General features: G+C 45.0%; 1 protein-coding gene across 1 annotated transcript in view; it reads left to right on the top strand.

Moving 5' to 3' along the window:
- The window catches only part of ATP8B3 (ATPase phospholipid transporting 8B3), a 60,553-nt gene that overhangs the window by 33,529 nt on the left and 14,300 nt on the right, over nt 1-12,724 (top strand). Inside the window, exon 13 of the mRNA XM_038771265.1 lies at nt 1,262-1,403. Within this exon, the coding sequence (XP_038627193.1) occupies nt 1,262-1,403 (142 nt within the window). The remainder of the gene's footprint in view (nt 1-1,261; nt 1,404-12,724) is intronic.

Here is a 12,724-nt window from a genome sequence, read left to right as displayed (position 1 = left end):
CTCAAGATTCAGATCAAACTGAAGGTCTAGAACAGTCGATCGTGTTCAATCTTCTTTATCTGAATTTTGGAACTACTCCACCAATGCTATCTACGTGTCATATTTAAACATCAAATGGCAAGAAAGGATCATAAAAAATAAGGTCCTGGAACACAGTCAGCCCATCAACATTGAAGCAATTTTCTTCACATCTTACCTATGCTGGGCAAGAAATTCAAGGAGAATGGATGGCAGTAAAATACGTAAACAGCTGTTTTGGGGTGAGCTGAAATGAAAAATTATAAACTGGATGGACAGATGGAACACTTGAGAGAACAATCAAGTGAAAGCTCAAATAATGTGGCAAAGCCATGAACAGTTGGGGGATAACAGCATCTTTATAGCATACAGTAATCAGAAATGGCATGAGAGACTTAGACTTCAGGAAAATCAGGATGCAAAGAGGGAGAAATGAAATGGCACCAGGCATGGTGGATAACAAATGCAGTAATCCACATATTCAGGGAAGTGATTGTTAGTTACACATTGGTTTTATCAGCCACACTTCCAACACACCTAATTAAAAATCATGCCCTCAATAACATCAGCTTCAGGTCTAAAGGATGCCTGGTAGAGTTATAAATAAACCAACTAGCCCTGGGTCAATAATAATAATAACAATGATGACATTTGTTAAGTGCTTACTATGTGCAAAGCACCGTTCTAAGCACTGGGGAGGTTACAAGGTGATCAGGTTGTCCCACGGGGGGCTCACAGTCTTAATCCCTATTTTACAGATGAGATAACTGAGGCACAGAGAAGTTAAGTGACTTGCCTAAGGTCACACAACTGACAATTGGCAGAGCCGGGGTTTGAACCCATGACCTCTGACTCCAAAGTCCGTGCTCTTTCCATTGAGCCACTCTGCTTCTCCAAGAAGCCCTGGGTTTCAGTTCAGGGACTAAAAATTAGTAGAATGAACAACTTCTTCACCCAACTTAATTTTATTAACTCAATTTGTTAAAATGCTATCTGGAAATTGCTCACAGGTGCCAATGTCCAGCTTTGGCATTTTAATGACCAACTCTCTTTGGCTGTGTAGACAACAGAGGCAGCCACTGTGAGAGAGGTCAGTTCCTTCCTCCTCCAGATATGGGTCAATAGCACTTGCAGCAGTTAAATACTCCAGGGCTCTGTAGATTGTTTTCCCTCCTCCAGCCCCTCCACCTGTCCTGCCTTGTGCCATGGATGCTTCTCTTCCCAGCAGGAAGTCTCTTTCCAGTGGAATGAATATGCAGATGGGAAGTTGCTGTTTCAAGACCCCTTGCTCCTGGAAGCCATCCATCAAGATGCTGACACTGTGATGCGGGAATTCTGGAGGTTGCTGGCCCTCTGCCACACCGTCATGGTAGAGGAGAAGGACAGTGAGTGAAGGGGTTGGAACGGGGGAGAGTGGTGGCGGCTATGCTTGGACCAGGCCAGGACCGTGACAGGTCCTAGTCTTAGAAACCTTTGGCAGATGGGGCCAGCACTTACATCTCCAAAATCATAGAGGTGGCAGAAAGGTGAACTGAGCTGCCAATGTTTTACTTTGAGGGTGGCTCCTGACACAGCTGGGCCCTAAAACGGACTCTGAGAGAGTGAATGTAGCACATATTTGGTGGTACTGGGTATTTCAAACCAGCTTTGGAGGCCCCTTTTGGTCTTTTTTTTTAGGATTGTGGTTTTAGGATTAGCATTTGAGCAGAGGATGGAAAACTCTGAAGCAGATGGATTTGCTCCAGTGAGCAGAGCCTGATGTACCCAGTGCTTAGAACAGTGTCTGGCATATAGTAAGTGTTTAACAAATGTCATTATTATTATTATTATTATTGTTCATGGGGATAGCCCCCCTCAATGCCAACTCTGTGGTGGGAGTAATGGGGGCCAATAATGGTGTAATTGCATCCAACTTTGCCCAAACCCTTGTTTTATTTACTTCCCATGTGTTTTGCCATCCTATCCCTTCCCTTGTGTTTGGGGCTGGACTCTCAGTTTCACTCATCCCCAGGTCTCTGATAAATCTTGAGCATACAAGGAGGTTGAAAAATGCTGAGATTTTTCTGAGAGGAGCTAATACTACAGAAGACCTGCTTTCCACACCATTACTAGTACTCTGCTGCATTCTGCACTCCCTTTCTAACCAGGGTGGCAAAATCAGCAGCTGCTCAGACAGAAAATACTAAATTTAGAGCTGGAAGGTCCAAGAAGAATTACTAGAAGAAAACTTAGGTTTATTAGCACAAGGTTGGATATCCAGGAGGGCAACCATCACATGATTCTTTTTTTTGTTGGTGGTGGTGCTATTTGTTAAACACTTCCTCTGTGCCAAGCACTGTACTAAGAGCTGTTGCAGATAAAAGGTAATCTCAATCAATCGATCGTATTTACTGAGTGCTTACTGGGGGGTGTGGAACACTCTACTAAGCGCTTGGGAGAATAGAATATAATAGAATTAGTAAACCTGTTCCCTGCTGAATATGAGCTTAGTCTAGATAGGGAGACAGGCATTAATATAAATAAATAAATTATATATATATTTATGTACGTAAGTGCTGTGGAGCTGAGGGAAAGATGAATAAAAGGGGCAAATTCAAGCACAAGGGTAACATAAAAAGGAGTGGGAGAAGACGAAATGAAGGCTTGATCTCTCCCCCTCTCTGCAGTCTCACATTTCCTCCTGTCTTCAAGACATTTCTATTTGCATGTCCTCCCATCACCTCAAGCTTAACATATCTAAAACAGAATTTCTTATCTTTCCACCAAAACCCTGTCCTCCCCCTGACTTTCCCATCACTGTAGATAGCACCACCATCCTTCCTGTCTCTCGAACCCATAACCTTAGCATTATCCTTGACTCTTCTCTCTTATTCAACCCACATATTCAATCCATCACTAAATCCTGTTGGGTAGACCTTCACAACCTTGCTAAAATCTGCCTTTTCTTCTCTATTCAAATTGCTACCACATTAATCCAATCACTTACGCTATCCCGCCTTGATTACTGTATCAGCCTCCTTGCTGGCTTCCCAGTCTCTGGTCTCTCCCCACTCCAGTCCATACTTCACTCTGCTTCCTGGATCATTTTTCTATATAAATGTTCAGACCATGTTTCCCTTCTTCTCAAGAACCTTCAGTGGTTGCACATCCAACAGAAACTCCTCATCTTTGGCTTTAAATCACTCAATTACCTTGTTCCCTTCTAGCTCACCTTGCTACTCTTCTACTACAACCCAGCCCACCCACTTTGCTCCTCTAATGCTAACCTTCTCAATGTGCCTTGATCTCGACTATCTTGGTGCCTACCCCTCACCCACATCCTGCCCTTGGTCCAGAATGCTCTCCTCCTCATATCTGACAGACAGTTACTCTCCCCCTGCCCCCTACAAAGCCTTATGAGGCTGCTGCTGCTATCAAAGCCTCCCCCAAGAGGCCCTCCCTGACTAAGCCCTCCCTTCCTCTTCTCCCATTCCCTTGTGCATCACTCCGACTTGCTCCCTTTATTCATCCTCCCCTGCAAGTCCCACAGCATTTATGTACATATCTGTAATTTATTTATATTAATGTCTCTCTCTCCCTCTAGACTGTAAGCATGTTGTGGGCAGGGAATGTGTCTGTTATATTCTCCCAAGTGCTTTGTTCAGTGCTCTGCACACAGTAAGTGCTCAATAAATATGATTGACTGACTGACTGGAAGGCCTCTTGTAGGAGATGTGCCTTCAGTAAGGCTTTGAAGGTGGGGAGGATGATCTTCTGCCAGATATGAAGAGGGAGGACATGATAAGCCAGAGGCAGGAAGTGGGTGAGAGGTTGGCAGCGAGATAGACAAGATTCAGGTACAGTAAGTAGGTTAACATTAGAGTAGCAAAGTGTGTGAGTTGCATTATAGCAGGAAAGTAGCGGGGTAAAATAGGAGGGAGCAGAGTAATTGAGCACTTTAAAGCCACTGGTAAGGAGTTTCTGTTTGACGCAGAGGTGGGTGGGCAACAGCCACTGGAGGCTTTTGAGGAGTGGGAAACCATGGATGAATGGTTTTGTAGAAAAATGATTCGGGCAGCAGAGTGAAGTATGGACTGGATTGGGAAGAGACAGGAAGCAGTGAGGTCAGCAAGGAGGCTGATGCTGTTATCAAGGCAGTGTAGGATAAGTTCTATCTAGTTGGACCCAGGCCCTGTGCTACATGGAACTCTCAGTCTAAGTGGGAGGAAGAATGGGTATTGAATCAGTAGCTCTGAAAGACCACACAAGAAGCCGTATCAAGGCAGGGAGCAGAGTAGGGCACTTGTGTACTTTTTTAGTCTTAAAGCTAACTCTGGGAGGGCAGTAGAGGCTAAGTGGGCATCAAGAGGCCCCTAAGACCCAGTTCCCTTTTCAGATGTTGACTCCCTAAGTAATTATGAGGATGACATGCTCCCTCTCTGGGCCTCAGTCTCCCCTGCTTTTAAAGAGCCAGGGAAGGAAAAGGTGAGAGCTCTGATCTCCAGCTTGGCACCTGCTTGCAAGCAGCTCCGAACAATCGTAAGAATGGGACTGAGGGCAGGGGATGGTGATGAGGGCTGAGCTTCCTGCAGAAAGAGTGGGTGTTGGAGTGGCTAAAGCCAGAAGAACTGGCAGTCTGATAGGGACCTCCCCTAAACTGGCTGTTGCTTGGGCACAGCAGCCTTTTAGCTGCCTATGAACCATGAACTCAGCTGATTGCAGCACTCGCATCTCCAGTACTTCTAGTTCCTTGGCCATGTCTGGGAGTCAGGACTTCTGAATCCTCTTCCCTCCTGACTCTGCTGCAGATTTTTGATAGGACTTTGGGTGAGTCACCTGCCCCCTACAGACCTCAGAGTCCCCAGCTATAGATTTAGACTCCTACAAATTAGATTTAGATTTAGGCTCACCCCTGTGAATTTCCCTCCCTTCCCTCTCCCCTGCTATAATAATAATAATGGCATTTATTAAGCTCTTACTATGTGCAAAGCACTGTTCTAAGCACTGGGGAAGTTACAAGGTGCTCAGGTTGTCCCACAAGGGGCTCACAGTCTTAATCCCCATTTTACAGATGAGGGAACTGAGGCCCAGAGAAGTTAAGTGACTTGCCCAAAGTCACACAGTGGACAATTGGCGGAGCTGGGATTTTGAACCCATGCCCTCTGAATCCGCAGCCTGTGCTCTTTCCACTGAGCCACGCTGCTTCTCTGCTATGGTTTACCTAAGGGCTGCTTGCTTTGTTTCTTGTTTCGGAGGGGTGCACTCTGTTGCTGTGAAATGAAGCCACCCCAGAAGAAGCTAGATTTAACTGGCAGAAATAGTGAGCCCTGGGTTACCTCATCAGCTCAGAGATTTGCTGGTGCCTCTGTGTGTTAGCACACCCCATAACATAAAAATTGTGGTACTTGTTAAATGTTTACTATGAGCTAAACACTGTACTAAGGACTGGGGTAGCTGCAAGATAATCAGGTCAGGCACCGACCCTGTCTCACACTGGGCTTACAATCTAAAGGGAAGGGAGAATCTGTATTGAATCCCCATTATATAGATGAGGAAACTGAGGCACAGAGCAGTTAAGTGACTTGCTCACAGTCACACAGCAGGCAAGTGGCTGAGCCAGAATTAGAACCCACGTTCTCTGGCTCCCAGGCCTGTGCTCTTTCCACTAGGCCACATGTCTTCCTGAGAGTTAGGAGTAATAGGCCGGCTGTTCTTAATCAATCAGTGGTATTTTAGAGTGCTTACTGTGTGCAGAGCACTGTACTAAGCATTTGGGAGAGTATAAAATAGAGTTGAGAGAAACGTTCCCTGCCCACGAGGCGTATCAAAGTGCTGGGGGGTACAGACCCAAGTGCAGAGGCTATGCAGAAGGGAGAATAGGGTGGGGAGATGAGAAGTTAGTCAGGGAAGTCTTCCTGAGGAGATATGGTTTTAATAGAGCTTTGAAGAGGGGAAGAGTGGTGGCTTGTTGCCTGGAAGGGAGTTTCCAGCAGGAGGGAGGGCATGTGCAAGGCATTGAAAGCAAGAAACACAAGACTGAGTAAGTAGGTTGATGTTAGAGAAATGAAGCATGTGGCATGTAGTGGGAGATGAGCAAAGTTAGGTAGGAGGGGGAGAGCTGGTTGAGTGTTGTGGGTGGGGATCATGTCTACCAACTTTGTTATATTGTATTCTCCCAAGCACTTAGTACACTGCTTTGCACAGAGTAAGTGCTCAATAAATGTGATTGGTTGATTTAAAGTCAGTGGTGAGGCATTTCTGCTTGATACTCAGTGGTGAGACATTTCTGCTTGATACACAGATGGATGGACAGCCATTGGAGATTTTTGAGAATTGGGGAGGGTTTTTTTGTTTGTTTTAGAAAAATGATCCTGGCAGAAGAGTGAAGTATGGACTGGAGACAAGAGAGTCTGGAGGCAGGGAGTTCAGTGAGGAGGCTGGTGCAGTACTAGAAGTGGGATATGACTAGTGCTTGGACAAGAGTGGTAGGCATTTGGATGGAGAGGAAGGGGTGGATTTTAGAGATGTTGTGAAGGTGAAACTGAGAGTGTTCGGTGACTGGCTATGCAGGTTGAAAGAGAGATGAGTTGAGGATAAAGCCTCAGAGGAGGCTGAGGGACGACCAAATGATAGGTTGAAAGAGAGATGAGTTGAGGATAAAGCCAAAGTTATGGGCCTTTGAGACAGGAAAGATGGTGGTGTTGTCCATAGTGATGGGAAAATCTCAGGGAGCATGGGGTTTAGGTGGGAATGAAGAGTTCTGTTTCTAGATACATTGAATTTGAGGTGTTGGAGGGACTTCCAAGTAGAAATATCTTGAAGGAAGGAGGAAATGAGAGACTGCAGAGAGGAGACAAGTTGGGGCTGGAGAGGTAGATTTAAGGAGACATCTGGGTAGAGATGCCCTGGCCTAAAGCAGAAAGCACTACAGCTGGGTCTGGGGGCAGTGTAAGGGGCAGGTCTGAGGAAGAGGGCCTTTATGCCCCCAGGCCAGAAATCTGTGAGTCCCATTCTCCTCAGCCCCATTGGACATGATTCAAGAGCTGTACTACTAAATACTCCTGAGCCTGTGGCAGGTCTGTATTCCTAAATCTTTCTAACCAGCCTCAATCTCAGCCCCTCTTCCTGGGACTAAACCCCCTCCCAAAGGCAGGTACATTGAATATGTTTTCTTTTGAGTAACAGGATGCTCTAAATCTATATCACTCACATTGCTATCCCTCACCTCCTAATGTTGAATCTGTGGCTGCCCCCTCCTCAACCCCATCTCCAAACAAACTTGGTAGGCCTCTGTTTCTCAGTTCAGTTCTTTTCAAGACTCCTTCACCCTGATTTCCTGGTTATTCCAGGAAGCTGTGGACTGGGCCCCAAGGAGCAGGATGTTCTAGGACAGAATGTTATTCACTTTGATATGCTGGGCATCCAATGAGTTTTCTAAGAGGACCAAGTGACCCCAGAGGCAGCAGTTGAAACCTCCTCATGAGTGCAACCTGTGTGCCTGGAGTTGGCATCTCTATTTTTGGGGGGATCATTAGCTTTCCTGGGGCACTTCTGAGGCATGAAATTCCATTCAAGCCTTTCCTGTAACATCAAAGGGTTGAAATCAGGCAAAGCACTGTGGATACTGACCTGCCAAACAATGGCTCCAAATTACTATGGAGGTCACTTCAGGCTCAGGGCTCCTGGGCTGGCAAGATGTTTCATAGCTTCTGAAGGTGGAAATTAGTCTGTTGTCCAGCACTGAATACTGTGGCACACTCAGGAGCTTATAAAGGGCTTTGATGAAGTAGACTGTGACCCCTTCTAGACTGTGAGCCCGTTGTTGGGTAGGGACTATCTCTATATATTGCCAACTTGTACTTCCCAAGTGCTTAGTACAGTGCTCTGCACACAGTAAGCACTCAATAAATACAATTGAATGAATGAATGAAGTTAATGAGAATAATGGTGGTGATGAAGAAAGGTCAGCTCTTGGATTGGGAGAACCTCTTGTTGGCCATGTAACTGCAAAGGAGAAGGAGAAGCTGGGCCTGGACCCTGACTACAAATGTTGGCAAAACAAGCATGGTCCTAGGCCGATGGAGTCCTTGAATGGTTCTGGGTTTCCAAGGGAAAAGAAGCTAGAAATGGCTTAGAGTGGGGAGCCCCATAGGTTTGGAAAATGGGAGGATGTGCTAAAGGAATGTAGATGATTTAGCCCAGAGGAAGCTGAGGGACAACCAAATGATAGCCTTCAGTGGTACTGAAAGTGGTGATCAGCTTCTCACTGATTCCACTAGGTTTTGTATGAGAAATTCATTTAATTGATAATAATGATAATAATAATGATAATAGTAATCATGATGGTATTTAAGTACTTACTATGTGCAAAGCACTGTTCTAAGCACTGGGGGGATACAAGGTGATCAGGTTGTCCCATGTGGGGCTCACAGTCTTAATCCCCATTTTACAGATGAGGTAACTGAGGCACAGAGAAGTTAAGTGACTTGCCCAAAGTCACACAGCTGACAAGTGGCACAGCCAGGATTAGAACCCATGGCCTCTGACTCCCAAGCCCGGGCTCTTTCCACTGAGCTACGCGGCTTCTCTAAGATACAGCTACAGCTATTTAAGCTACAGCAGGCAGGATTTACGGGTGAAGAAAGAAAGAATTTATTTCTGGATTGGGCTACCAAGGAGGGCATGGAGTCTCTTTTTCTCAAGATTTGCCTTTCCCCAGATAATTCCTTGAATTTGGGGGGCACTTTTATTTTCCAGTGCACTTTCACTATAAGTACAGCCTATTGGCTTTCACAACCAGTACTTAATTTATACTGGGGTGTTCTGGTTCTTATTCCTGGCACCTCTGGGCATAGCTTCAGCAAAATTGTTTTCACTGGCAATAATGATGTTGATTTTGGCACCCATTCAAAGTCATTACAGAATGAGCTGAAATGAGGTAATGGATGTGCAAATACTTTGGAAAAATAAAAGCATTATCCAAATTCAAATTATCATTACACATTTAAAATGTAAAATTGTGTAACTGCTTGAGCTCCACATCTCTTAGAAAATTAAACACTGTTCACAACATCCCTGGAAGATCAAGCTCTGTTTAACTAGGGAAAAATCTAAACTGAAGCCCTGAGAGATTCAATAACTTGCCTGAGGTCATATAGCAGATCAGTGGCCCCACCTTACCTCCTTCCCCTCCCCACAGCCCCTGTATATATGTATATATGTTTGTACATATTTATTACTCTATTTATTTTCCTTGTACATATTTATTCTATTTATTTTATTTTGTTAATATGTTTTGTTTTGCTGTCTGTCTCTCCCTTCTAGACTGTGAGCCCGCTGTTGGGTAGGGACCATCTCTATATGTTGCCAACTTGTATTTCCCAAGCGCTTAGTATAGTGCTCTGCACACAGTAAGCGCTCAATATATATGATTGTATGAGTGAATGAATGAATGAACAGGGATGAGAATCCAGATCTCTTGACCTGTAGTCCATTCTGCCTCCCCACCCTCTACCACCTGACTGAAGGATCAAATTCTTTGCCACCCCTATGCCTCAGTATCTTATTAATAATAATAATAGCAATAATAATGATTATTATTAGTATTATGATATTTAAGCACCTACTATGTGCCAAGCACTGAACTAAGCGCTGGAGTGGATACAAGCAGATTGGGTTGGACACAGCCCCTGTCCCACGTGGGGCTCACAGTCTCAATCCCCATTTTACAGATGAGGTAACTGAGGCCCTGAGAAGTGAAGTGACTTGCCAAAGGTCACACAGCAGACAAGAGGCAGAAAAGGGATTAGAACCTGCGACCTCTGACTCCCAAGCCCGTACTCCTGCATCTAAGTCATGCTGCTCATCTTGGTTACTTTGGAACTGGTCATCATCCAGTTGTCATCTAAGCACAATGGCTGCACAGGACTGCACGGAACAGCTCGCTGCCCCCAGGAGAACCTTAGTTTGAAGTGGAGAGGAAACCCTATCCATCAAAGGCTCCAGACTAGAACTCTATCTAACCCTGGAGCATCAAGCTTGGATACCAGGCTATCGGGGAGTTGGCTTGAACACTCCCCAGGCAGAGCTATAGTAACAGGAGGGGATTCTGATCCTATCTCCCCTCTCCATTTCAGATGGACTGACAGTAAAATAGCTTTCTGCCTTTCCCTACTGTTCTTCCTTGCAGGTCAGCAGGGATCCTGGAGATGAGGTTATGGATGGGGGGTACGGACTCTACTCTATCCTAATCCTCCTCAGCCTCTTGGCTGGCTTTGACTCTGTGGACCATTCCCTACTCCTGGAAACTCTACCCTACCTTAGATTCATTCATTCATTCATTCAATCGTATTTATTGAGCGCTTACTGTGTGCAGAGCACTGTACTAAGTGCTTGGGGAGTACAAGTTGACAACATATAGAGATGGTCCCTACCCAACAGTGGGCTCACAGTCTAGAAGGGGGAGACAGACAACAAAACAAAACATATTAACAAAATAAAATAAATAGAATAAATATGTACAAGTAAAATAGAGTAATAAATATGTACAAACGTATATACATATATACAGATTTACCCACACAGTTCTCTCCTGGTTCTCCTCTTACTTCCTTCTCAGTCACTTTCACTGGCTCTTCCTTCGTCTCTCACCCTCTAACTGTGGGTGTCCCTTAAGGCTCCTTTCTGGGTTGTCTTCTATTCTTGCTTTAAATCACTCCCTGGGAAGCTCATCCACTCCCAATGGCTTCTACCACCTCTTTGTGAATGACTCTCAAATCTACTTTGTTCCCTGACCTCTCGCCTCCACTGCAACCTCACATTTCCTCTTGCTTCCAGGACATCACCATATGGATGCCTCACTGACCCTTCAACCTCAACATGTCCAAATCTGAACTTCTCATCTTCCCTCCCAATTCCTCTCCCCCATCTAACTTTCCCATCACATTCGACAACACCCCCATCCCCTCCCCTTTCCCAACCCTGAAGCTCACAACTTTGTCATTATCCTTGACTCCTCCCTCTCTTTCAAACCCCATATTTCAGTCTGTCACTAAATTCTGCCAGTTCTTCCTCCACAACATATCCAGGATCCACTTTTTCCTCTCCATCAAAACAGCCAACAAGCTGGTCCTTCTAGACTGTGAGCCTGCTGTTGGGTAGGGACCGTCTCTATATGTTGCCAACTTGTACTTCCCAAGCGCTTAGTATAGTCTTCTGTACACAGTAAGCATTCAATAAATACGATTGAATGAATGAATGAATGGTCCAGGTCCTTGTCATATTCTGGCTTCTTCATGGGCCTCCTTACCTCCAATCTCTCCTCTCTCTAGTCCAGAATTCACTTTGTTGCCTGGATCATTTTTCTAACACATTATTCTGTACAAGCCTTCCCAGCTCCTCAATAACCCTTAATGGTTGCCCATTCTTCACCACATCAAGTTGAAACTACAGACCATTGGCTTTAAGGCACTCATTCAGCTCTCTCCCTCTTACTTATCCATTCTCTTTCCCCCCTGCACCCCTGCTTATACTCTTCATTTCTCTCAAGCTAGCCTATTCATGCCTTCATTCAGTCGTATTTATTGAGCGCTTACTGTGTGCAGAGCACTATACTAAGCGCTTGGGAAGTACAAATCAGCAACATATAGAGATGGTCCCTACCCAACAATGGGCTGTATTCACTAGGCCTTATTCTTGTCTCTCCCACCTCTGACCCTTTCTTATGTCCTTCCTCCTGCCTGGGATTCCCTCCCCCCTTCATATCAAAGTCCTTCTGAAATCCCATCTACTCCAGGAAAGCTTCCCCAAATAATTTCTCTACCCCCACTAGTTTTACCCCCCACAACAAACACCCCGGACTTTACGTACTTGCAACCACCTGTAGCCCTTTCGTAAGTATCCTGTTACTTAAGCACTCACCTAAATATCCACTTTCCTTCATCTCCCTACCTGTAAATTATTTTAATGTCCATTTCTCCTGCTAGATTATATGGTCTCTGTTCTCCCCTTGCAGGGCAGCAGGGACCATGAAAATAAGCCTGTGGATGGGGCTTATGGACAGAGATTGTATCTTCTAATTCTAGTGTACTCTTCCCAAATGCTTAGTACAGTGCTCTGCACATATTGAACATTCATTAAATACTATTGATTGGGGCTGGCAGGGAGGAAAAATAGCCTCTTAATTCCCAGAAGTGTACCAAACATATGTGCACATGCACACACATCCACACACAGTTAGGGCCACAAGACATGGGGTAGTTCTGGAAATTAAAAGGACATTATAGCTGATTGGTCAGCCTCAGGCTGGGGGTGTTCATTTCCATTAATGGAAAAGAAAATTGACTTGGCTTTGCTTCCTGTGTGGGCAGGAGGCAAGAAGATGGGAGTTTAGCTCAGAGCAGACCATTTCTAGGGATAGGACCAGACAAACCAGGATAAGTGCCCTTCAGAAACATCTCAATTCTGGCAATTGCAAAGGAAGAAACTCTTGGAACACTGTCCATCGTAATTTGATTTAATGTAAATGGAGTTATCTTGCCCAAATTTTCCATTGCATCAGGGCCATGGGACAGAAGGAAGCCCTTAAATTTTGGATCAGAATTCCTTTTGACCAATAGTACCCCAGATAATTTGATCTCTGTCCTAGTAGCATAAGCAACTCCAAGCCTGGACTTTGTGAGGAGTCCTGGATTACTGCTTCTAACTCACCATTTTAGGACCTCAAGCT

Source organism: Tachyglossus aculeatus, chromosome X2 (assembly GCF_015852505.1).
Source record: "Tachyglossus aculeatus isolate mTacAcu1 chromosome X2, mTacAcu1.pri, whole genome shotgun sequence".
Lineage (NCBI taxonomy): Eukaryota > Metazoa > Chordata > Mammalia > Monotremata > Tachyglossidae > Tachyglossus > Tachyglossus aculeatus.
Note: the sequence above shows the minus strand (reverse complement) of the source record. Positions and strands in the feature narration are given on the sequence as shown.